This window comes from Pseudophryne corroboree, chromosome 11, assembly GCF_028390025.1.
Source record: "Pseudophryne corroboree isolate aPseCor3 chromosome 11, aPseCor3.hap2, whole genome shotgun sequence".
Taxonomy (NCBI): Eukaryota; Metazoa; Chordata; class Amphibia; order Anura; family Myobatrachidae; genus Pseudophryne; species Pseudophryne corroboree.
This window is the reverse complement of record NC_086454.1, coordinates 318,750,518-318,778,050: the sequence shown is the minus strand read 5'-3', so window position 1 is coordinate 318,778,050 and position 27,533 is coordinate 318,750,518. Positions and strand designations below refer to the sequence as shown.

The window sequence follows — 27,533 nt, the reverse complement described above, 5'->3', positions numbered from 1 at the left end:
CTTATTGTGTACGCTCGTCCGGGCACAGTACCTAACTGAGGCTTGGAGGAGGGTCATGGGGGGAGGAGCCAGTACACACCATGTGATCCTAAAAGCTTTCTTTAGATGTGCCCTGTCTCCTGCGGAGCCGCTATTCCCCATGGTCCTGACGGAGTCCCCAGCATCCACTACGGACTATGAGAAATAGAATTATCGGTAAGTAAATTCTTATTATTATGTATATATATATATATATATGTATATATATATATACATAGATATGAGATTGGCCAAGCCATCAACTTATACCCCTTTCACATCGCACAAATAACCCGGTATCGACACGGCATATTGCCGTGTCGACCCGGGTCAGTGTGCGATGTGAAAGCACACTGGCAGATTTAGCGGGTCGCCTGACCCGGTAAATCAACCCGGTAAAAAAGAAGGGTTTTACCCGGGTTGATTACCGGGTCAGGTGCGGTGTGAATGGGAGCCGTGTCGATGCGACACGGTTACCATTCACAAGATAGGGAGAGGCGGCGCTGGAGATGAGCTCATCTCCCGACGCCACCTCCACCCCGCCCCTGCTGCTGAGCTCCGTTGCTATGGCAACCGACCCGGTATATTGCCGGGTCGGAAAGCCTGCAACGGAGCCCAAATGCCGGATCCCACCCGGTAAGGACACGTTTCCCTTACCGGGTAGGATCCGGCATTTGCGGTGTGAATGCAGCATTAGAATATTAAAGCGCTCTTCATGTATATGTATTTATATATATGGGGTACATTTACTAAGCAGTGATAAGAGCGGAGAAGTGAGCCAGTGGAGATATTTCCCCATCAACCAATCAGCAGCTCTGTATCATTTTATAGTATGCAAATTATAGATGTTACTTCAGTGCTGATTGGTTGCCATGGGCAACTTCTCCACTGGCTCACTTCTCCGCTCTTATCACTGCTTAGTAAATGTACCCCATATAGTCTGTACTTAAAGCTCCTATATCCCCTTGTGCTGCGTTACATATGAGATAACAATAATATTAGTGACAGCATGACATGGCATGCATCATGGCAGTGCAGGAGACGTGTTTGTGCCTGAAGTCACCATGTAAGCACGGCAATATAATGAAATGCATGACATAACCTGCGCCTGGCACATACTTTGCAGTGCTAATCATGGCATTCTGCACACAGCTCTCATCACACAGAGGGGGTGGAGCTAGACCCGTCCCTGCTGCCACCTGCAACATGGCGGTGGGAGGCACCCGTGTGACGTAGCGGCTGACGTCACGGGTCAGTGTTTTTGTTTTTGGGAGGCTGGGACAGGATTTGCAGACAGCAGCGCAGCTCGGGGGACACAGGCAGCGGCTCCTATCCGGGCACAGCTCACATCGCAGCGGGGAACATGCCGTCAGAGAAGACCTTCAAGCAGAGAAGGACTCTAGGTAAGTCGCTGCACCAGCTGGGAGGCGCCCCTTTGCTCCCCGGGGACCGAGCCACCTGCCCTACCGAGCCCTTGGGTTGTGTCCAGGGTGCTGGAAGGGTTAGATGGCAAAAGATCTGCGGGAATAATACTCAGTGGTGGCATTATACATGTATATTATATCTGCCCCTTACCCATACTGCGGTGTGGCTGATACTTTGTTGCTCTTACTGTGTTACATTGGATCTGAGACCAGGGTGACTGTATGCCTGCCCATGATGTGGTTATTAATGCCCCTCCTAAAGGTGATATATGGGGGGTAGGTCAGGTGTTCTATTAATAGCGGGGCAAGAAAGCTGCAGGGCTACTGGTGTACTGGGTCCAAGGGTAATAAGTGGGGTACAGGTGGATATAGTACACCCCCACCCCCCGTCTTCCCCAGGCCTTGTGTAATAATATCCAAGGGATAGAGGACAAGATCTTCTATACCAGCAAGCAGGCACTGCAGAGCTGGGAGATGGGCAAACACATTACATACATTACCAAGTGCCCCTAATAATACCCCCCATCCCAGGGCACAGCATGAACTTAGCCATTGGCAGGTTTTAGTTCTGTGACATTAGTACATATATTGTAGGGGCTTATAGAGAGCATAGGTAATATGATGAAACATATGTGACCCCAGGCAATAATCTGCCGTCACTGTGCCATAACACATACTGAAAGTGGTACAGGCCTGGGCATTTTCCAGGTCACTTGATTGAGGTGGATTTAGGCCTGTGAGGATGGATGGAGACACAGACTGGAGAATCCGGCCATAGTGCTTGTTGTGTCTCCTTATTTGTTATGACAGCCTGAGGAACACTGTAGGCTTATGACTGTGCCTGGAGAGGTGTGAAGCAGTCTGTCCCTCCCTGTGCGAGTGTGTCAGGGAGCCGTAGGCTGGGGGAACATAATCTGGGATAATGTATTTCGGTGTGCGGTTTTGTTGGGCGATTGCCTAGGTTGCTGTGCTGAGGCAGGGGGGTGAGGCGTGTTGTCTGTTCTCTCCTCACAGCTCTACATAATATAACCCTAGAACACCAACTCTACAGGGGATGGTGGGAGCTGAATTTCCAACATCTGCTCTGCATGGAGCTTTTCCAAGCAGCACTGTTGCAGATCCCACGGGCTAGGCCCAGATCAGCCTCTGCATGGTATTGCAGGACGGTGACTGGCAGTAGACTAAACGTCATCTGTTGCATGCTGCTGGGATGAAGTCATCATGCAGTGTTTTCATGCAGTTTTTTTTTTTTTTGCTGTTGGGAGTCTTATAAACCACATCCTACAACTGATGTATGTCTTGCAGGAAGGGGACCAACGCAGCCCGACAGCGCCTGTAAACCTGAGCACAGAACTGGCTGTATTCAATTCATATCTAAATGAAACAAGTGTTTGTAATGCATCTGTATAGCATGTCATGGTGTGTATTGGTGCGGTACCCATGTAATAATCACTCACTAGCATGGCAGCTGGGTCTGTTGTTGCTGTAATAAGACAATTGCTGACCTTTTTTCCTCTGGTTCACTTGACACCAGCCCTGGCAGCTCTACCTCGTTCAGGCCGAGCCATGTCTTTTCTGCAGCACACAAAGGACTCCAGTGTTCAGGACATATCCTTCAATTAGCCTAGTGCCATCCTCATCAGGCAGGAAAGTGATCCGTGCTATTGGTTTTGGCTAATTGCATAATGACAGCTCAGTATGAATGTACAATCAGGACCAGGACTGGATTGTGGAAGTGCCAGTTCCGTACAATGACATCACAACAGTCAAGCAGCTGAATGCGATGTTGACGTACTAGATCATGGGTCTTGAACCTGTGGCCCTCCAGCTGTTGTGGAACTACACATCACAGCATGCCCTGCTCAGTTTTAGCATGCCTTAATAGCAAAACTGTGGCAGGGCATGCTGGGATGTGCAGTTCCACAGCAGCTGGAGGGCCGTAGGTTGAAGACCCATGTATAGTGTCATTAGGACTACATTTAATGGACAGGCCAACTGGGCACCTATGTAAAGGTGGGTACACACTGACCGATATATCGGCCGTTCTATTGAACGGCTGATATATCGCTGGTCCGTCGGCCAGTGTGTACGGGTGATATGTCTGTGAACTCCATCGTTCAGAGACATATCGTGTTGGCCCCGCAGCACAGCCGACGGCCAATATATCTACCGATATATTGGCGCAACGCTGTGTGTGTACGGGCGACCAGCCGGCCGCCCGTACTTATGCTGCAGCGGCCGGCGGTGATTGACAGCTGAACTGGGCTGGCGTGTGTACACGCCCGCCCAGTTCATGATGTCATCCACGACGGATCGGGCAGTGTGTATGCTCAACACACTGCCCGATCCGTCCATAGATATATCTACCAGTGTGTACCCACCTTAAGGTAGCTTACATATGGTTTAATAATAATAATAAAAGCTGTTGTTTTTATTGCCTTGTTGATTAGTTATAGCTAGCAAGGAAGTAGGAGAGGGCTGTATTTATAACATCAATGTTGGGCACTGCCAGTGTAATCAGTTGTTGTAGCTGGGCCAAAAATCTTGTAGTGTACAAATGAGTAACGCTGACAATGCATCACTAGTGGTGGTCATGCCACTTATATATACTGTGTATAAGTAAGGTGCCACTTATATATACTGTGTATAGGTAAGGTGCCACTTATATATACTGTGTATAGGTAAGGTGCCACTTATATATACTGCGTATAAGTAAGGTGCGACTTATATATACTGCGTATAGGTAAGGTGCCACTTATATATACTGCGTATAAGTAAGGTGCCACTTATATATACTGTGTGTAAGTAAGGTGCCACTTATATATACTGTGTATAGGTAAGGTGCCACTTATATATACTGTGTATAGGTAAGGTGCCACTTATATATACTGTGTATAAGTAAGGTGCCACTTATATATACTGTGTATAAGTAAGGTGCCATTTATATATACTGTGTATAAGTAAGGTGCCATTTATATATACTGTGTATAGGTAAGGTGCCACTTATATATACTGTGTATAGGTAAGGTGCCACTTATATATACTGTGTATAAGTAAGGTGCCACTTATATATACTGTGTATAAGTAAGGTGCCATTTATATATACTGTGTATAAGTAAGGTAACAATATTGTGCTCTTTCGGAGAGAGGTCACATCATTAGACATATACACCAGAAGGGGGGACAGACTATTCTGTTTTCAATTTCCAGGTGACAATAGAATGGAACGCATTAGTAACACATTAGGAAATCCCTAGTGTGGCCATTGTGTAACCAGAGCAAACCTATAATACAGAAAGTGAAAGCTAGCACCTTTACTCAGCAGAGAGCACTCATCCACAGTACAAATTTCCGTCACGTGCCGTCCGTATACATTGTATCACAACACACCAATGTTTATCAAACAAAAGTTCACAAGAATGTAGATTTTACGGTACGGTTGAACAAACCCAATGCATTAATCCACTTATATTTGAAACTACATTTAGGAGACAAACGTTTGTTATTTATTAACATTTATAGAGCGCCAGCATATACCAGTGCGCTCTACACCTGCTCAGACATGTACGATTGGATGGTGGGAAACAGGCAACGGACCAGTTCTGCAGGCTCCTTTCTGAGTAGCGCGTGCCACCATCACTGAGCCCTCCGGAATGTCAGTGACCACAAGTAACGTTCTAGAACAAGGAACCTTCTGATTGGTTCTGTATCCTGGAGAGCGAGCGTTGTACACACAGACTGAGATCTGTTGGTACAATACAGCAGGGCTTCTATGGACACAGGGCAGATAGGGGTCTTTCAGGTTGTGTCACCCTATCTCCACAAGGGGTTGCTGTGGTGCTCATGGCAGGGTGGGAGTGGGGGGCAGCAGTCTGGGGAGGGGGCTCCACTTGCACCAAGGGACAGGGTAACATTAATATCTCTTCTGGTTACAGGATGAGAACAGGGGCAGAGCACTTACACTTCCTCTCATACAGCATTTTTTTCTAATGGCCTCGCAGACTGTGGCGCAGGCTCAGGGGAATCATAACAGCCCAACTGAGAAGCTAGCAGAGTTTTTCTGGTATTGACGGTGGAAATAATGCAGGATAGAAAGACAGGCTCGGGGTAAGAGGCCCTCGTCCACAGAGAAGACAGTATATCACACAATCCCTGACTGTAAGCGTTAAAAACAAGATATTTTCTTGTAACAAGTTATAATGCCACTGAAATATCATCAAAGACCATGAACACACTTTCAGTCTTCAACAAATAAATAAATATATATACATACATACATACATACATACATACATACATGTAGGGTTCTAGAAACTAGGGGGAGATTTATCCAAGCTTGGAGGAGATAAAGTGGATAGAGATAAAGTCATACTTGCCTACCCTCCCGGAATGGCTGGGATGCTCCCGAAAATCGGGTTGCGCTCCCGGCCCCCCAAAAAGGTCAGCAAGTCCCCTGCCTCTGCCACCAGCTCCCGCACTCCCCACTTGGCCGCCAACATCGGAGCACTAATGGGCGGTCTGAGGGGGACCTGATGATGCGATTCACGCAGAATCACGTCATCATAGCTCCACCTATTTCCTCGGCACTGAAGAATAGCGGAGGGCGGAGCACAATGACAATTTTAAGGCCACCACGCCCCCTCACTACCGGACACGCCCCCCCCCCTCCGTACGCCGTCCAGGCTGCCACCTCCCAGAAGAGGGGGCAGCAATATTGACAAGTATGGATCAAATACTAACCAGACAGCTAAATAACTGCCATGTTACAGGTTGTGGTTGAAAAATGTCAGTTAGAAGCTGATTGGTTGGTACCCAGGACGCAAATATATTAAGCCTTAACAAGAGATAAAGAGGAGACGGATAAAGAGTGATAAATGACCAGCCAATCAGCTTTCTAACTGTCGTTTATCAAACACAGCCTGTGACATGGCAGTTAGGAAGCGGATTGGCTGTTTATTTATCACTCTTTATCCGTCTCCACTTCATCTCCTGTTAAGGCTTAATACATTTGGGCCTATATCGCTCTCCAAGTTTTGATAAATCACCCCCATAGTTTCCTAGGGGTGTAGTATTGTATGCCGGCGGCCGGGCTCCCGGCGACCAGCATACCGGCGCCGGAATCCCGACCGCTGGCATACTGACAGCGTGGCGAGCGAAAATGAGCCCCTTGCGGGCTCGCTGCGCTTGCCATGCTGCGGGCACGGTGGCGCTCTACGCTATTTATTCTCCCTCCAGGGGGGTCGTGGACCCCCAAGAGGGAGATAAAGTGTCGGTATGCCGGCTGTCGGGATTCCGGCGCCAGTATACTGTGCGCCGGGATCCCGACAGCCGGCAAACTGAAGACCACCCGTTTCCTAGAACCTTACATGTATACATAGACAAGTAAAGTAAACTAATCAGAACACTCCATTAACGGGACATGCAGGAATGTAAAGTGCCATGTTGCCAGTTTTATGTATTTGCACCTGGAAGCCATTTTGTAGACTGAACCCAGCCTTTTAATAACCAGGAACACGACATAGCTGTAGCATTTTGTTGTGTGAGTAGACGTGAGGATGCAGTCATATGCGACCTCAGAAGCCAGTGACATCATTGAGACATTTGGCGCTAAATAGTGGATGCAGCCGTTTTGTGAGTTTGTGCACTGTTCATGAGAATGGAACCTGTCAATTAACTAATAATTGATAGGTTGCTACTGAATTGTGGTTCAGTCCACAAGATGTCCATCTCCGCCTTGTTTAGTGGTGTCCGTTGTTCCTGAAAATATGATAGGCTGCCTTCTAATGACTGTTTGTTCAGTCCACAAAATGGCTGCCTCTGTGTGTTGTGAAAGGTTACACTTTATTCCTTTTCTATGGACACTTAGCTGCTGAATCGGTTTCAAGGAACTTCACTACAAATCCCACTTTCTCTGACGTCCTAAGTGGATGCTGGGGACTCCGTCAGGACCATGGGGATTAGCGGCTCCGCAGGAGACAGGGCACAAAAGTAAAAGCTTTAGGATCAGGTGGTGTGCACTGGCTCCTCCCCCTATGACCCTCCTCCAAGCCTCAGTTAGATTTTTGTGCCCGGCCGAGAAGGGTGCAATCTAGGTGGCTCTCCTAAAGAGCTGCTTAGAGTAAAAGTTTGTTAGGTTTTTTATTTTCAGTGAGTCCTGCTGGCAACAGGCTCACTGCTACGAGGGACTTAGGGGAGAGAAGTGAACTCACCTGCGTGCAGGATGGATTGGCTTCTTAGGCTACTGGACACCATTAGCTCCAGAGGGAGTCGGAACACAGGTCTCACCCTGGGGTTCGTCCCGGAGCCGCGCCGCCGACCCCCTTGCAGATGCCGAAAAGTGAAGAGGTCCAGAAACCGGCGGCAGAAGACTCTTCAGTCTTCATAAGGTAGCGCACAGCACTGCAGCTGTGCGCCATTGTTGTCAGCACACTTCATAGCAGCGGTCACTGAGGGTGCAGGGCGCTGGGGGGGGGGCGCCCTGGGCAGCAATGATAGTACCTTATTCTGGCTAAAAATACATCACATATAGCCCCTGGGGGCTATATGGATGTATTTAACCCCTGCCAGGTCTCAGAAAAACGGGAGAAGAAGCCCGCCGAAAAGGGGGCGGGGCCTATTCTCCTCAGCACACAGCGCCATTTTCCCTCACAGAAATGCTGGTGGGAAGGCTCCCAGGCTCTCCCCTGCACTGTACTACAGAAACAGGGTTAAAACAGAGAGGGGGGGCACTTATTTGGCGATATGTATATATATATTAAAATGCTATAAGGGAAAAACACTTATATAAAGGTTGTCCCTGTATAATTATAGCGTTTTTGGTGTGTGCTGGCAAACTCTCCCTCTGTCTCCCCAAAGGGCTAGTGGGGTCCTGTCCTCTATCAGAGCATTCCCTGTGTGTGTGCTGTGTGTCGGTACGTGTGTGTCGACATGTATGAGGACGATGTTGGTGAGGAGGCGGAGCAATTGCCTGAAATGGTGATGTCACTCTCTAGGGAGTCGACACCGGAATGGATGGCTTATTTAAGGAATTACGTGATAATGTCAACACGCTGCAAGGTCGGTTGACGACATGAGACGGCCGGCAAACAAGTTAGTACCTGTCCAGGCGTCTCAAACACCGTCAGGGGCTGTAAAACGCTCATTTACCTCAGTCGGTCGACACAGACACAGACACGGACACTGACTCCAGTGTCGACGGTGAAGAAACAAACGTATTTTCCTTTAGGGCCACACGTTACATGTTAAGGGCAATGAAGGAGGTGTTACATATTTCTGATACTACAAGTACCACAAGAAGGGTATTATGTGGGGTGTGAAAAAACTACCTGTAGTTTTTCCTGAATCAGATAAATTAAATGAAGTGTGTGATGATGCGTGGGTTTCCCCCGAAAGAAAATTATTGGCGGTATACCCTTTCCCGCCAGAAGGGCGCGTTGGGAAACACCCTTTAGGGTGGATAAGGCGCTCACACGCTTATCAAAACAAGTGGCGGTACCGTCTCCAGATAGGGCCGCCCTCAAGGAGCCAGCTGAGAGGCTGGAAAATATCCTTAAAAGGTATATACACACATACTGGTGTTATACTGCGACCAGCGATCGCCTCAGCCTGGATGTGCAGCGCTGGGGTGGCTTGGTCGGATTCCCTGACTGAAAATATTGATACCCTTGACAGGGACAGTATTTTATTGACTATAGAGCATTTAAAGGATGCATTTCTATATATGCGAGATGCACAGAGGGATATTTGCACTCTGGCATCAAGAGTAAGTGCGATGTCCATATCTGCCAGAAGATGTTTATGGACACGACAGTGGTCAGGTGATGCAGATTCCAAACGGCACACGGAAGTATTGCCGTATAAAGGGGAGGAGTTATTTGGGGTCGGTCCATCGGACCTGGTGGCCTCGGCAACAGCTGGAAAATCCACCTTTTTTACCCCAAGTCACAGAAAAAGACACCGTCTTTTCAGCCTCAGTCCTTTCGTCCCCATAAGGGCAAGCGGGCAAAAGGCCAGTCATATCTGCCCAGGGATAGAGGAAAGGGAAGAAGACTGCAGCAGGCAGCCCATTCCCAGGAACAGAAGCCCTCCACCGCTTCTGCCAAGTCCTCAGCATGACGCTGGGGCCGTACAAGCGGACTCAAGTGCGGTGGGGGGTCGTCTCAAGAGTTTCAGCGCGTAGTGGGCTCACTCGCAAGTGGACCCCTGGATCCTACAAGTAGTATCCCAGGGGTACAGATTGAAAATTCGAGACGTCTCCCCCTCGCAGGCTCCTGATGTCTGCTTTACCAACGTCTTCTTCCGACAGGGAGGCAGTATTGGAAACAATTCACAAGCTGTATTCCCAGCAGGTGATAATCAAAGTACCCCTCCTACAACAAGGAAAGGGGTATTATTCCACACTATATTGTGGTACTGAAGCCAGACGGCTCGGTGAGACCTATTTTAAATGGGAAATCTTTGAACACTTACATACAAAGGTTCAAATCAAGATGGAGTCACTCAGAGCAGTGATAGCGAACCAGGAAGAAGGGGACTATATGGTGTCCCTGGACATCAAGGATGCTTACCTCCATGTCCCAAATTGCCCTTCTCACCAAGGGTACCTCAGGTTCGTGGTACGGAACTGTCACTATCAGTTTCAGACGCTGCCGTTTGGATTGTCCACGGCACCCCGGGTCTTTACCAAAGTAATGGCCGAAATGATGATTCTTCTTCAAAGAAAAGGCGTCTTAATTATCCCTTACTTGGACGATCTCCTGATAAGGGCAAGGTCCAGAGAACAGTTGGAAGTCGGAGTAGCACTATCTCAAGTAGTTCTACGACAGCACGGGTGGATTCTAAATATCCAAAATCGCAGCCGTTTCCGACGACACGTCTGCTGTTCCTAGGGATGGTTCTGGACACAGTCCAGAAAAAGGTGTTTCTCCCGGAGGAGAAAGCCAGGGAGTTATCCGAGCTAGTCAGGAACCTCCTAAAACCAGGAAAAGTGTCAGTGCATCATTGCACAAGAGTCCTGGGAAAAATGGTGGCTTATTACGAAGCGATTCCATTCGGCAGATTCCACGCAAGAACTTTTCAGTGGGATCTGCTGGACAAATGGTCCGGATCGCATTTTCAGATGCATCAGCGGATAACCCTATCTCCAAGCACAAGGGTGTCTCTCCTGTGGTGGTTACAGAGTGCTCATCTTCTAGAGGGCCGCAGATTCGGCATTCAGGATTGGATGCTGGTGACCACGGAGGCCAGCCTGAGAGGCTGGGGAGCAGTCACACAGGGAAAGAATTTCCAGGGAGTGTGATCAAGTCTGGAGATTTTTCTCCACATAAATATACTGGAGCTAAGGGCAATTTACAATGCTCTAAGCTTAGCAAGACCTCTGCTTCAAGGTCAGCCGGTATTGATCCAGTGGGACAACATCACGGCAGTCGCCCACGTAAACAGAAAGGGCGGCACAAGAAGCAGGAGGGCAATGGCAGAAACTGCAAGGATTTTTCGCTGGGCGGAAAATCATGTGATAGCACTGTCAGCAGTGTTCATTCCGGGAGTGGACAACTGGGAAGCAGACTTCCTCAGCAGGCACAACCTCCACCCGGGAGAGTGGGGACTTCATCGGGAAGTCTTCCACATGATTGTGAACCGTTGGAAAAGACCAAAGGTGGACATGATGGCGTCCCGCCTGAACAAAAAAAACTGGACAAGTATTGCGCCAGGTCAAAAGACCCTCAGGCAATAGCTGTGGACGTTCTGGTAACACCGTGGGTGTACCAGTCGGTGTATGTCTTCCCTCCTCTGCTTCTCATACCCAAGGTATTGAGAATTATAAGACGTAGAGGAGTAAGAACTATACTCGTGGCTCCGGATTGGCCAAGAAGGACTTGGTACCCGGAACTTCAAGAGATGCTCACAGAGGACTCATGGCCTCTGCCGCTAAGAAGGGACTTGCTTCAGCAAGTACCATGTCTGTTCCAAGACTTACCGCGGCTGCGTTTGACGGCATGGCGGTTGAACGCCGGATCCTAAGGGAAAAAGGCATTCCGGAAGAGGTCATTCCTACCCTGGTCAAAGCCAGGAAGGAGGTGACCGCACAACATTATCACCACATGTGGCGAAAATATGTTGCGTGGTGTGAGGCCAGGAAGGCCCCATGAAGAAATTTCAACTCGGTCGTTTCCTGCATTTCCTGCAAACAGGAGTGTCTATGGGCCTCAAATTGGGGTCCATTAAGGTTCAAATTTCGGCCCTGTCGATTTTCTTCCAGAAAGAATTGGCTTCAGTTCCTGAAGTCCAGAAGTTTGTCAAGGGAGTACTGCATATACAACCCCCTTTTGTGCCTCCAGTGGCACTGTGGGATCTCAACGTAGTTCTGGGATTCCTAAAATCACATTGGTTTAAACCGCTCAAATCTGTGGATTTGAAATATCTCACAGGGAAAGTGACCATGCTGTTGGCCCTGGCCTCGGCCAGGCGAGTGTCAGAATTGGCGGCGTTTGTCTCAAAAAAGCCCATATCTGATTGTCCATTCGGACAGGGCAGAGCTGCGGACTCATCCCCAGTTTCTCCCTAAGGTGGTGTCAGTGTTTCGCCTGAACCAGCTTATTGTGGTGCCTGCGGCTACTGGGGACTTGGAGGACTCCAAGTTGCTAGATGTTGTCAGGGCCCTGAAAATATAGTTTCCAGGACGGCTGGAGTCAGGAAAACTGACTTGCTGTTATCCTGTATGCACCCAACAAACTGGGTGCTCTTGCTTCTAAGCAGACGATTGCTAGTTGGATGTGTAGTACAATTCAGCTTGCACATTCTGTGGCAGGCCTGCCACAGCCAAAATATGTAAATGCCCATTCCACAAGGAAGGTGGGCTCATCTTGGGCGGCTGCCCGAGGGGTCTCGGCTTTACAACTTTGCCGAGCTAATACTTGGTCAGGGGCACACCCTGACTGAGGAGGACCTGGAGTTCTCTCATTCGGTGCTGCAGAGTCATCCGCACTCTCCCGCCCGTTTGGGAGCTTTGGTATAATCCCCATGGTCCTGACGGAGTCCCCAGCATCCACTTAGGACGTCAGAGAAAATAAGAATTTACTTACCGATAATTCTATTTCTCGTAGTCCGTAGTGGATGCTGGGCGCCCATCCCAAGTGCGGATTGTCTGCAATACTTGTACATAGTTATTGTTACAAAAATCGGGTTATTACTGTTGTGAGCCATCTTTTCAGAGGCTCCGCTGTTATCATGCTGTTAACTGGGTTCAGATCACAGGTTATACGGTGTGATTGGTGTGGCTGGTATGAGTCTTACCCGGGATTCAAAATCCTTCCTTATTGTGTACGCTCGTCCGGGCACAGTATCCTAACTGAGGCTTGGAGGAGGGTCATAGGGGGAGGAGCCAGTGCACACCACCTGATCCTAAAGCTTTTACTTTTGTGCCCTGTCTCCTGCGGAGCCGCTAATCCCCATGGTCCTGACGGAGTCCCCAGCATCCACTACGGACTACGAGAAATAGAATTATCGGTAAGTAAATTCTTATTATTTCAAGCTTAAAGGGTTGGAGTCCTGCCGTGCAGTTGGACCCTCTAGGGACAGTTGGCAAATATATGGTTTGTACAAATGTGATGGGCCCTACACACTGGCCGACATGACTGCACGATATGAACGATCTCGTTCATTAATGAACTAGATAAGGTTCATATCGTGCAGTGTGGAGGCTCCAGCGATGAACGATGCGCGGCCCCGCGCTCATTCATCTCCGGTGTCCCGTCGGCTGTGCATGCAGGCCTATATGGACGATCTCGTCCATATTTGCCTGCAGTTCTATGGAGCCGTGTGACGGGGGGGAGTGAAGTAACTTCACTCCCCCCCGTCACTGCCCCCCCCCCGCCACCGGGTCGCCCGTATCCACCGTCGGGCAGCTCGGCGGCGGATCGGCGAGTGTGTAGGGCCTATAAAATTTCTGTGCAATCATTTGTAATCTGTTAGCTGGAGTAGAAGCAGTCATAAGTGGGCTAGCACTCAAACGGTTAGCGGGATAGACTACTTTTATAAAGTTACATCCCACCATGGCCCTAACTGTGTGGAGTTTGTATATTCTCCCTGTACTTGCGTGGCTTTCCTCCAGGTACTCCGTTTTCCTCCCACAATTCAAAAATATACTGGTAGGTTAATTGGCTCCCAACAAAAATTAACCCTAGTGAATGCGTCTGTGTGTACATGTGATAGGGAATCTAGATTGTAAGCTCCACTGGGGCAGGGACTGATGTGAATGGGCAAATATTCCCTGTAAAGCGCGGCGGAATATGTGTGCGCTATATAAATAACTGGTAATAATGATACATCACAAAAATACAATTCACGTTTATAGCAGATTGGTTGCAGTACCACCGGTGGCCTGTGGAAGCAAAAACCTACTACTGTCCATAGAGTTTGTTATTACTGTAACAGAAACACGGATATTCTGCACTACGGCACTCCCTCTTGGTGTGAGGCGGTATTGCTGAATGTTTAATGTTGTTACACTGACATTTAGACACTAATGCATTATACAACTCAAGACATCCATTTAGACAATATAGCAAACAATTGCATTGCCCCCAATGTATCAAAAATTGAGGGCACATCACATTAACCCAGTGTGAAACAGATCTTGTACCATTAGCAAAACCAGACAATTCTCTGTACACCCATTAGACAACATAGTGGAAACAAATAGTTTCCTGCTGTGTCATTCCTATTATGTAAGGCTGGATTTTTTTTTGATTTTTTTTTTTCTGCATGCTGAATCCTTCCCTTAAATGTTGCGATCACTTTTTGTAACATTAAGATGTTCTAGGCGTTGTTAAGCCTTTGTGAGCAGTGCGTCCCTGCTTTGGTATTGGTGTGTAAATTCACAATGCAGGTCATCCGGGATCCGGTCTGAAGATCGACAGTGTCTAGGTCGACAATGTTTAGGTCGACCACTATAGGTCGACAGTCACTAGGTCGACATGGATGGAAGGTCGACAGGGTTTCTAGGTCGACATGTGCTAGGTCGACAGGTCTAAAGGTCGACATGAGTTTTTCACATTTTTTGGGGGGGGGGGATTTTTTCATACTTAACGATCCATGTGGACTACGATTGGAACGGAAAAGTGTGCCGAGCGAAGCGGCAGCGGAGCGAAGGCACCATGCCCGAAGCATGGCGAGCGAAGCGAGGGGACGCGGTGCACTAATTGGGGGTCCCGGTCACTTTACGAAGAAAACGACAAAAATAAAAATCCTCATGTCGACCTTTAGACCTGTCGACCTAGCACATGTCGACCTTCCATCCATGTCGACCTAGTGACTGTCGACCTATAGTTGTCTACCTAAACATTGTCGACCTAGACACTGTCGATAAAACGAACCACACCCGGTCATCCCAGGGAACCCTTTCTCTACAGCACTACAGAATATTTATGTCACAATGCCAGGTGACATGTGCTGGGGATATAAATAATGGATGTTTGAGGTTTTTACTAGACGAGTGGAAACCCCTCCCCCCCCAGTATTGTTGTCTCTATGATCTTTCAGTTTTTGCTTCATTAAAACTTAATTATTAAACATTAACGTGACTGATATATTTCTCCTATATGAAGAAGAATTGTGTGATTGCCACTACACAATGAGAGCATATTCCTTGGGATTCAGTATGATTTACCGGCGGATGGGATGCCGTCTGTCAATATCCGACAGCGGCATCCTGCCCGCTAGAATGTCGGCAGCGAGGCACGCACTGAGTCCCCTTTGTGAGGCTCGCTGCACTCGTCACAGGATCTATTCCCACTCTATGGGTGACGTGGACACCCACGAGTGGGAATAGTCCTGTTGCGCCAGGATTCCGGCTGACGGCATTTTCGGCTGGCGGGATTCCGGCGTCTGTACCCTGACCGCCGGGATTCCGACAGCTGGCAAATTAAACGCATCCCATTCCTTCAGTGTACCCCAGTGACCAGACCTACCCACTTTCTTGTTTTTGTGATACATCGGATTAACCAGGAAGAACCTTTTTTTTTTTTTTTTATTCCCTGTGCCCAAGCAAACATCTGTTCTTGTCTTTGCAAAGGCGGCATGTATTAATAAATATAGGTTTAAAAACTTAGGCAAAATGTGCCCTCCAATTTCACTGTTTAACAGTGCATGTTTTCAAGATATCCTCAGGAATAATTATTACCACCTGTAGATCTATTGTCATAGCTGATTAACCCCTTCCCTGACACAGTTGCATCTTATGCGACTGTGTCAAAAACTCCGACCGGCGGCTGCTGTAATCTTCCAGCGGTGCTGGCCCCTCTGCACCTTCAGATCTGCCTCAGCCCCGTCTTCCCGCCCTGGCCACAGAGAAGAGCGTCTTCCTGCTTAAGCTGGGCATACACTATACACTATACTGGAAAATGAACAAAAACTTTTGCTCATGCAAATTGGTTAAATCACAGACAGGTTTTGTTCATTTTCCAGTGTTTGGTAGCAAATAATCCATTACCAGGTTTTCATTCCAATTAGCCAGATCTGGCAGATTGTCTGCCAGATAATTGTATAGCGTATGTCCAGCTTAAATCAGGTTTCAATAGCGAATATTTACGGAATTTTATAATAACATAATAAAAAATCCACCATTTTGGGGACATTTTTTGGTAAAAATATTAGCTAGTTAAGTGGTTAATACACCTGTGCTCCAGCTAGATGATCTGGAAAACATACACTGTTAGATTTGCACGGGGATCAGGTTTGAGAAACATTGCAGGTAGTATTCCATCTGTGAAAGAATAACATTTTATGTTGGAGAGAAACAGAAATGCCTTTTATTTTTGACGTATATAGGTCTGGGGCCTACAGGAGCCCCCTGTGTTATGGATCCAATATAAAGTTTAACTGGTAGAACAGCTATTGACTTCAGCTTACCTGGACCTATTACCTCAGGGTGGCAGAAAAGACCTGATCTGGGGAAGGAGGGGTATCATCTAGTGACATCACATGACTCTCCATTGTGAGGTGGAGGTGCTGAGTGCACCAGATCAGTAACAAAGCACTCTGTTGGAATGTAGAAGTAGCAGGATAAGGAAGCCAACAAGAATGGTTCCTGGTCGCAAGACTAGACCCAGAGGCTGCACTTGTGCCATGTTTGAGAGAAGGCAGCCACCATAACCCTCTATAGATAATCTGCAGGAGATGGGTGTGGTTCATAGGATCTACCACACTTACGTCGACAGTGTCTAGGTTGACCACTATTGGTCTATAGTAACAAAGTAGATGCCCAAAATAGGTCGACATGACAAAAGGTCAACATGAGGTTTTTAAAAAAAATTGTGTTTTCTTCGTAGAGTGACCGGGAAACCCAATTAGTGCATAGTGTCCGCTCACCATGCTTCAGGCAAGGTGCCTCACTCCGCTACCGCTTCGCTCGGCACAGGTTACCATTCCCAATTGTAGTCCACGTGGATCGTAAAGTTTGAAAAAGTTAAAAAAATTATGAAAAACTCATGTTGACCTAGAACATGACGACCTAGTGAACATGTCAACCTACAAACCCTGTAGACCTAATGCACGTCGACCAATAGTGGTCGACCTAGAGACCGGATACCCAGGAAATAAGGGGGGAAAGCACAGTTACAAACAAATATTTTTTAAAGACTTTGCCTTTCCATTTTAATAATATATATATTTTTTTTTGTAGAGCAAAGAGTGGAAGATGTGCGAATAATAAGGGAGCAACATCCAACCAAGATCCCGGTGAGTGATACCCTACCGCCATATCTGTATACACACAGCAAGTACTGTTCTGTACCATAACATCCATAGACATTCAGCGTAACAGGGAACAAATGATAATGGCATTACGGTTCTCACTTTCAGTGAATGCAATAGGTACATAAGATGGGGCTGCATCATGTACAAAGGTGGAAGTATACAGGATGTGGCTGTATAATGTACAAAGGGTGGGGTATACAGGATGGGGCTGCACCATGTACAGAGTTAGAGATACAGAAGTTAAGGTATACGGGATGAGGCACTGTTATATACAGAGGTGAGGGGTAAATAGGATGGGGCTGCATTATGTTTAAAGGTGGGGGTTATACAGTATGGAATGCTCATATACAGAGGTGGAGGTACATAGGATGATAGGGCTCTGTCATGTATAGCGGTGGCGGTATATAGGATGATAAGGCTCTGTCATGTACAGCGGTGGCGGTATATAGGATAGGGCTCTGTCATGTACAGCGGTGGAGGTATACAGGATGGGGCACTGTCATGTACAGCGGTGGAGGTATATAGGATAGGGCTCTGTCATGTACAGCGGTGGCGGTATATAGGATAGGGCTCTGTCATGTACAGCGGTGGTGGTATATAGGATAGGGCTCTGTCATGTACAGCGGTGGAGGTACATAGGATGATAGGGCTCTGTCATGTACAGCGGTGGCGGTATATAGGATGATAGGGCTCTGTCATGTACAGCGGTGGCGGTATATAGGATAGGGCTCTGTCATGTACAGCGGTGGAGGTATATAGGATGATAGGGCTCTGTCATGTACAGCGGTGGCGGTATATAGGATGATAGGGCTCTGTCATGTACAGCGGTGGCGGTATATAGGATAGGGCTCTGTCATGTACAGCGGTGGAGGTATATAGGATGATAGGGCTCTGTCATGTACAGCGGTGGCGGTATATAGGATGATAGGGCTCTGTCATGTACAGCGGTGGCGGTATATAGGATAGGGCTCTGTCATGTACAGCGGTGGCGGTATATAGGATAGGGCTCTGTCATGTACAGCGGTGGCGGTACATAGGATGATAGGGCTCTGTCATGTACAGCGGTGGCGGTATATAGGATAGGGCTCTGTCATGTACAGCGGTGGAGGTATATAGGATAGGGCTCTGTCATGTACAGAGGTGGAGGTATAGAGGATGGGGGCACTGTCATGTACAGAGGTGGAGGTATATAGGATAGGGCTCTGTCATGTACAGCGGTGGAGGTATATAGGATAGGGCTCTGTTATGTACAGCGGTGGCGGTATATAGGATAGGGCTCTGTTATGTACAGCGGTGGCGGTATATAGGATAGGGCTCTGTCATGTACAGCGGTGGCGGTATATAGGATAGGGCTGTCATGTACAGCGGTGGCGGTATATAGGATAGGGCTCTGTTATGTACAGCGGTGGAGGTAAATAGGATAGGGCTCTGTCATGTACAGCGGTGGTGGTATATAGGATAGGGCTCTGTCATGTACAGCGGTGGCGGTATATAGGATAGGGCTCTGTCATGTACAGCGGTGGCGGTATATAGGATAGGGCTCTGTTATGTACAGCGGTGGCGGTATATAGGATAGGGCTCTGTTATGTACAGCGGTGGCGGTATATAGGATAGGGCTCTGTTATGTACAGCGGTGGAGGTATATAGGATAGGGCTCTGTCATGTACAGAGGTGGAGGTATAGAGGATGGGGGCACTGTCATGTACAGAGGTGGAGGTATATAGGATAGGGCTCTGTCATGTACAGCGGTGGAGGTATATAGGATAGGGCTCTGTTATGTACAGCGGTGGCGGTATATAGGATAGGGCTCTGTTATGTACAGCGGTGGCGGTATATAGGATAGGGCTCTGTCATGTACAGCGGTGGCGGTATATAGGATAGGGCTGTCATGTACAGCGGTGGCGGTATATAGGATAGGGCTCTGTTATGTACAGCGGTGGAGGTAAATAGGATAGGGCTCTGTCATGTACAGCGGTGGTGGTATATAAGATAGGGCTCTGTCATGTACAGCGGTGGCGGTATATAGGATAGGGCTCTGTCATGTACAGCGGTGGCGGTATATAGGATAGGGCTCTGTTATGTACAGCGGTGGCGGTATATAGGATAGGGCTCTGTTATGTACAGCGGTGGCGGTATATAGGATAGGGCTCTGTTATGTACAGCGGTGGAGGTATATAGGATAGGGCTCTGTCATGTACAGAGGTGGAGGTATAGAGGATGGGGGCACTGTCATGTACAGAGGTGGAGGTATATAGGATAGGGCTCTGTCATGTACAGCGGTGGAGGTATATAGGATAGGGCTCTGTTATGTACAGCGGTGGCGGTATATAGGATAGGGCTCTGTTATGTACAGCGGTGGCGGTATATAGGATAGGGCTCTGTCATGTACAGCGGTGGAGGTATAGAGGATGGGGGCACTGTCATGTACAGAGGTGGAGGTACATAGAATGATGTTCTGTAATGTAGAGAGGTGGGGGTACACTGGATAAGGCTTTATCATGTATAGTAGTGGGGGTAATCAAGACGAGGCTGCACCATGTACAAAGGTGGGGTTATACAGGATGGGGCGCTGTCATGTACGGAGGAGGTTCACATGATGGGGCTCTGTCATGTATAAAGGTAGTGGTACACAGGATGGGGCTGTATTATGTACAGAGTTGGGGGTACACAGGATAGGCCTGTATCATGTGGAGGTACATAGGGTAGGGCTGCATTATGTACAGAGGAGGTATATAGGATGTGGCTCTGTCATGTACAGAGGTGAAGGTATATAGAATGGGGCTGTATCATGTACAGGGGTGGGGGTATACAGTATGTGGCTGTATCATGTACAGAGGTGAGGGTATACAGGATGGAGCTGTATTATGTACAGAGATGGGTGTACACAGGAGATGTACATAGAATGGGGCTGTCACGTACAGAGGTGGAGATATATTGGAGATATACAGGATAGGGTTCTGTCATGTACAGAGGCGAAGGTACACAGGATAGGGCTGTTTCCTGTGCAGATGTAGAGGTATATAGAATGGGGCTTTGTCATGTACAGAGGTGAGGGTATACAGGATGGGGATGTATCATGTACAGAGGTGGGGTATACAGGATGGGGATGTATCATGTACAGAGGTGAGGGTATACAGGATGGGGATGTATCATGTACAGAGGTGAGGGTATACAGGATGGAACCCTCATGTAGAGGTGGGGAACATAGAATGGGGTTTTGTCATGTAGAGGTGGGGGTATACAGGATGGGACTCATGTACAGAGGTGGGGGTATACAGGATGGGTCTGTGTCATGTACAGAGGTGGGGGTATACAGGATGGGTCTGTGTCATGTACAGAGGTGGGGGTATACAGGATGGGTCTGTGTCATGTACAGAGGTGGGGGTATACAGGATGGGTCTGTGTCATGTGAAGAGGTGGGGGTATACAGGATGGGTCTGTGTCATGTGAAGAGGTGGGGGTATACAGGATGGGTCTGTGTCATGTACAGAGGTGGGGGTATACAGGATGGGTCTGTGTCATGTACAGAGGTGGGGGTATACAGGATGGGTCTGTGTCATGTACAGAGGTGGGGGTATACAGGATGGGTCTGTGTCATGTACAGAGGTGGGGGTATACAGGATGGGTCTGTGTCATGTACAGAGGTGGGGGTATACAGGATGGGTCTGTGTTAAGTACAGAGGTGGGGGTATACAGGATGGGTCTGTGTTAAGTACAGAGGTGGGTGTATACAGGATGGGTCTGTGTCATGTGAAGAGGTGGGGGTATACAGGATGGGGCTGTGTCATGTACAGAGGTGGGGGTATACAGGATGGGTCTGTGTCATGTACAGAGGTGGGGGTATACAGAAGGGGTCCTGTGTCAAGTACAGAGGTGGGGGTCTACAGGGTGGGTCTGTGTCATGTGAAGAGGTGGGGGTATACAGGATGGGTCTGTGTCATGTACAAAGGTGGGTGTATACAGGATGGGTCTGTGTCATGTACAGAGGTGGGGGTATACAGGATGGGTCTGTGTCATGTACAGAGGTGGGGGTATACAGGATGGGTCTGTGTCATGTACAGAGGTGGGGGTATACAGGATGGGTCTGTGTCATGTACAGAGGTGGGGGTATACAGGATGGGTCTGTGTCATGTACAGAGGTGGGGGTATACAGGATGGGTCTGTGTCATGTACAGAGGTGGGGGTATACAGGATGGGTCTGTGTCATGTACAGAGGTGGGGGTATACAGGATGGGTCTGTGTTAAGTACAGAGGTGGGTGTATACAGGATGGGTCTGTGTCATGTGAAGAGGTGGGGGTATACAGGATGGGGCTGTGTCATGTACAGAGGTGGGGGTATACAGGATGGGTCTGTGTCATGTACAGAGGTGGGGGTATACAGAAGGGGTCCTGTGTCAAGTACAGAGGTGGGGGTCTACAGGGTGGGTCTGTGTCATGTGAAGAGGTGGGGGTATACAGGATGGGTCTGTGTCATGTACAAAGGTGGGTGTATACAGGATGGGTCTGTGTCATGTACAGAGGTGGGGGTATACAGGATGGGTCTGTGTCATGTACAGAGGTGGGGGTATACAGGATGGGTCTGTGTCATGTACAGAGGTGGGGGTATACAGGATGGGTCTGTGTCATGTACAGAGGTGGGGGTATACAGGATGGGTCTGTGTCATGTACAGAGGTGGGGGTATACAGGATGGGTCTGTGTCATGTACAGAGGTGGGGGTATACAGGATGGGTCTGTGTCATGTACAGAGGTGGGGGTATACAGGATGGGTCTGTGTCATGTACAGAGGTGGGGGTATACAGGATGGGTCTGTGTCATGTACAGAGGTGGGGGTATACAGGATGGGTCTGTGTCATGTACAGAGAGGATGCAGTTAAAATACCGGCTGTCAGGATCCCAGCGTTCAGGAGACAGACGCCTGACAGCCGGTGAAATACCAACGGCCGGTATCCCGACCACCACAGGTTATTCCCACTTGGCTGGTGGGTCCACACCACCAACAGAGTGGGGATATAACTTGTGGCGAGCGAAGTGAGCCACCGTGCCCGAAGCGTGACAAGCGCAGCGAGCCTGTGAGGGGACTCGCTGCCGGGGTTCCGGCAGACAGGGTGGAATTCTCGTGTACATAGGTGAGGGGTACACAGGATGAGGTTCTATCACGTAGAGGTGGGGTTATACAGGATGGAATCCTCATGTACATAGGTGAGGGGTACACAGGATGAGGTTCTATCACATAGAGGTGGGGTTGTACAGGATGGAATCCTCATGTACATAGAACCTCATCCTGTGTACCCCTCACCTATGTACATGAGGATTCCATCCTGTACAACCCAACCTCTACGTGATAGAACCTCATCCTGTGTACCCCTCACCTATCACGTAGAGGTGGGGTTGTACAGGATGGAATCCTCATGTACATAGGTGAGGGGTACACAGGATGAGGTTCTATCACGTAGAGGTTGGGTTGTACAGGATGGAATCCTCATGTACATAGGTGAGGGGTACACAGGATGAGGTTCTATCACGTAGAGGTGGGGTTGTACAGGGTGGAATCCTCATGTACATAGGTGAGGGGTACACGGGATGAGGTTCTATCACAGAGATGGGGTTGTACAGGATGGAATCCTCATGTACATAGGTGAGGGGTACACGGGATGAGGTTCTATCACATAGAGGTGGGGTTGTACAGGGTGGAATCCTCATGTACATAGGTGAGGGGTACACAGGATGAGGTTCCATCACGTAGAGGTGGGGTTGTACAGGGTGGAATCCTCATGTACATAGGTGAGGGGTACACGGGATGAGGTTCTATCACGTAGAGGTGGGGTTGTACAGGGTGGAATCCTTGTGTACATAGGTGAGGGGTACACGGGATGAGGTTCTATCATGTAGAGGTGGGGTTGTACAGGGTGGAATCCTCATGTACATAGGTGAGGGGTACACAGGATGAGGTTCTATCACGTAGAGGTGGGGTTGTACAGAGTGGAATCCTTGTGTACATAGGTGAGGGGTACACGGGATGAGGTTCTATCACGTAGAGGTGGGGTTGTACAGGGTGGAATCCTTGTGTACATAGGTGAGGGGTACACGGGATGAGGTTCTATCACGTAGAGGTGGGGTTGTACAGGGTGGAATCCTCATGTACATAGGTGAGGGGTACACAGGATGAGGTTCCATCACGTAGAGGTGGGGTTGTACAGGGTGGAATCCTCATGTACATAGGTGAGGGGTACACGGGATGAGGTTCTATCACAGAGATGGGGTTGTACAGGGTGGAATCCTCATGTACATAGGTGAGGGGTACACGGGATGAGGTTCTATCACGTAGAGGTGGGGTTGTACAGGGTGGAATCCTTGTGTACATAGGTGAGGGGTACACGGGATGAGGTTCTATCATGTAGAGGTGGGGTTGTACAGGGTGGAATCCTCATGTACATAGGTGAGGGGTACACAGGATGAGGTTCCATCACGTAGAGGTGGGGTTGTACAGGGTGGAATCCTCATGTACATAGGTGAGGGGTACACGGGATGAGGTTCTATCACAGAGATGGGGTTGTACAGGATGGAATCCTCATGTACATAGGTGAGGGGTACACGGGATGAGGTTCTATCACAGAGATGGGGTTGTACAGGGTGGAATCCTCATGTACATAGGTGAGGGGTACACGGGATGAGGTTCTATCACATAGAGGTGGGGTTGTACAGGGTGGAATCCTCATGTACATAGGTGAGGGGTACACAGGATGAGGTTCCATCACGTAGAGGTGGGGTTGTACAGGGTGGAATCCTCATGTACATAGGTGAGGGGTACACGGGATGAGGTTCTATCACAGAGATGGGGTTGTACAGGGTGGAATCCTTGTGTACATAGGTGAGGGGTACACGGGATGAGGTTCTATCATGTAGAGGTGGGGTTGTACAGGGTGGAATCCTCATGTACATAGGTGAGGGGTACACTGGATGAGGTTCTATCACGTAGAGGTGGGGTTGTACAGGATGGAATCCTCATGTACATAGGTGAGGGGTACACGGGATGAGGTTCTATCACGTAGAGGTGGGGTTGTACAGGGTGGAATCCTCATATACATATGTGAGGGGTACACAGGATGAGGTTCTGTCATGTACAGAGGTGGCAGTACACTAGAAGGAGACAGCTGAGACTGTAGAGATCATATAACAGCCTTCTCCAGATGGCCATTAATCTTACAAGCCACAGCTACAGTCATATGACTGCGTTTCTGGCAACAAGCTGTCCTGTGTGACGTCACCTTTATCTTTCCACCCTTATGTAGACACATCTGAGTTTTGCAGACTGTGGTAATTTCCACAGGCGACTCCAAAAGGAGAAGAAAAAAAAAAAGCTATTTCATTCCTTTGCTTAGGAGTCACTTCTCCTTTTGAAGAGAATTGTATAAAAAGACAGGAATACCTGTAGCATGGATATCCTTAAAACCTGAACTGTAATGGAGGCGTTTGGGAATCTGTGTAATAGTCTAATATACAACTTAAACATTCACACAAGTTGCCAATTTTAATATAAGTAGGTTTTCCTGCGATTGTGCTACTTGAAACCACTCAGCAATAGGTCATTTCCACCAAGAGCAAAGCGGAGTTTCTGCACACACACCTGTGGTGTAATCAGCTCTCAGCAGCTAATCTGTTATGTCATTGTTACCTGCAGGTGATCATTGAGAGGTACAAGGGAGAGAAGCAACTTCCAGTGTTGGATAAAACCAAATTCTTAGTACCGGACCACGTTAATATGAGCGAACTCATCAAAATTATACGGTAAGAGGCAATTTTCCATCACAATGGTCTGACGCTAAGGACAACCAGCTACCTGTCAACATTAAGCACTGTTGACCACATGGCGTTGACTAATACATTGTCGACCTATCATCTGGATACCGGGGGGATGTTCTTGTATTGATATAACGAACGTACAGCAATATCTGGTCACTTTCATAATCGCAACCAAACTGACAAATCAAAATCTCACTCTCTGGTTTCTAGACTGCACGTGATGCACATTTATAGAAGTTTCAGGTCTTTAGTGCAGGCGAATGGATATGTAAAGGGTGATACATTTTATCCATTCCTGTCCCATTACAGGAGACGTCTCCAACTCAACGCCAACCAAGCCTTCTTCCTCCTGGTGAATAGCCACAGTATGGTGAGTGTATGTACCTCCATCTCAGAGGTGTACGAGCAGGAAAAGGATGAGGATGGCTTTCTCTACATGGTCTACGCATCACAGGAGACTTTCGGGATGAAAGACGCATAAACGACGCAGCCCCAATTTTGTTTTTCATTTGAAGACATTTGTTGTTTCTCCTTAGAGGAAAGCTGCACCAAATTACAGGTCTTCTCAAGATAGATCCATGTATTCATGCTACACATGAAATATACATTTTAATATGGCTCTTGATAATTGCTTAAAATTAAAAAATACATGTGCTAAAGTCAGAGGAAGCCTAATGATATTATTCCTTGTGTAACGTGATCATTTCATGTCCCCATTATGTAAAGGATCTTTGTAGCAAGAGCGATGCTTGAAAATGACTTTTCCATAACCATGCCCAAATGGTCTCTGTACGGCAAGGTTCGGGGCAAACTCTTTTACGTGATCAGCAGTGGTCTTTCATTGTAACTTGTGCGCCATTGGAATGCTCACATACTGTCCAAGACTTTTGAGTTGCGTATTATCGTTTTATTTTTGTTAACATTTACATTACAGCTGTTGCTTTGAGTTGACACAAAAGGACCGGCCGAAAGAGCCGTCGGAAATGTCAGTTCATGATGTATTTATGTAGAATAAGTGCTAAGTATCTAACAGTTGACTAACGAGGGGTGTGACCACCTCAGACAATTTTGGCGTATTGATAATGAAAAGGTTTTGGAGGATTTTTTAAATTAAAATGACTCCTAGTTCTGTTTTAACGCTTGTACAGTAAGAGGGATGGGTGAATTTGCAGTATGCTATGAAGTGGCATGTTTAAATGTACATTTATTCAATTTTTTTGTAATTATTTTTTTCTCCTTACAAAGGGGTTTTCACTTAGTGCTGTATCTAGCGGGGTTCCTGCTTTTATTCATAATTATACATGTATACAGACATGGATAGTGGACATAGGCTACAGGCGCCGTTACTGACAGCTGGCTGCTGATTGGCAGAGCAGGGGCTCCTGCGTTCAGTGGCAACATTCATTGGAAATGTCCAAAAACACTTTTTTTTATGCTTAAAGACATAATTAGCCCAGGGATAGGCAAATCCATCTACTGCTGAAAGTCCATTGGCTTTCTGATTTATAATCCAAACCTGTGATAATGATCTATTGAATTCAATAAACTGCAGACTAAAAGATGGCACTGTGCAGCCCTGGGTTCATTACTGTATTGGGTGCAGCACCACATAGGGATCAGTGAAGCTGGCGGGTTACCCAGCAATGCAGCTCGAGTACTTTATGCAGAAGCTATGGACCCAGTGATAAGATAAGGCATTGACTGGCCGAAGCTAATCAACATTCTGACCTTGTTATTTAGGATAGGTGATCTAGAAACTTATAATACACTTAGCAATACATTACTCAGTTTCTGCTCTTACATTTATTTAGATATTATGGTTTTCCACATTTCATTTTTTTAGCCTTATGGATTTGTGTTCAATAACAAAGCTTACAAAATTTTAGTTTTCAATTTTAGTCTGTCTTTCTGTTCTTTTAATGTTTTCCTGTATAAATAAAGCTTTTTTTTTTTTTTATAAAGATCATTGCAGTACTGAGTCCGTTATATAACTTACATAAGTTTGTCTTTGACGTCTATATATTTCTGTTACTACATTTTATTTCAGCCGTCTGTATTCACTGATATCCAATACCATTCAAACTTAGATCTGTGAGGTTTGATAAAATTGGTGGAGTCCGCTCATTCATTCTCTCAGGGAATACCGGACAGGGGTGTTATGGGACGGGCAATAGCCCCCAATGTGATCAATGGTAGATGTCACGTACCGCATCAGTGAAGCCTGCAAGAATGTCAGTTATCATGTACCGCACTAGCATACCCAGGAGGAGCGTCAGGTATCACATACAGCACACGTGTAGCTGGTAGGCACGTCAGGTGGTACATACCGCACTAGCATACCCAGGAGGAGTGTCAGGTATCACATACAGCACCAGTGTAGCAGGCAGGCACGTCAGGTGTTACATACCGCACTAGCATACCCAGGAGGAGCGTCAGGTATCACATACAGCACCAGTGTAGCAGGCAGGCACGTCAGGTGGTACTTACCGCACTAGCATACCCAGGAGGAGCGTCGGGTATCACATACAGCACCAGGG

General features: G+C 47.7%; 1 protein-coding gene across 1 annotated transcript; it reads left to right on the top strand.

The window, feature by feature from the left end:
- The first annotated feature begins 1,275 nt into the window (after positions 1-1,275).
- On the top strand, positions 1,276-26,960 carry MAP1LC3B (microtubule associated protein 1 light chain 3 beta). The gene is made up of 4 exons (XM_063945673.1): positions 1,276-1,421; positions 17,122-17,177; positions 24,875-24,981; positions 25,306-26,960. The coding sequence occupies exons 1-4, from the start codon at positions 1,382-1,384 to the stop codon at positions 25,475-25,477; spliced, it is 375 nt and encodes a 124-aa protein (XP_063801743.1). The 5' UTR covers positions 1,276-1,381; the 3' UTR covers positions 25,478-26,960.
- Positions 26,961-27,533: the final 573 nt, after the last annotated feature.

Excerpts from the sequence above, each read along its gene's own strand:
- MAP1LC3B (XM_063945673.1), top strand. The coding sequence starts at position 1,382 with ATGCCGTCAGAGAAGACCTTCAAGCAGAGAAGGACTCTAG. Across the intron at positions 17,178-24,874 it reads AACATCCAACCAAGATCCCG|GTGATCATTGAGAGGTACAA; the intron begins GTGAGTGATACC and ends TGTTACCTGCAG. Across the intron at positions 24,982-25,305 it reads GAACTCATCAAAATTATACG|GAGACGTCTCCAACTCAACG; the intron begins GTAAGAGGCAAT and ends GTCCCATTACAG.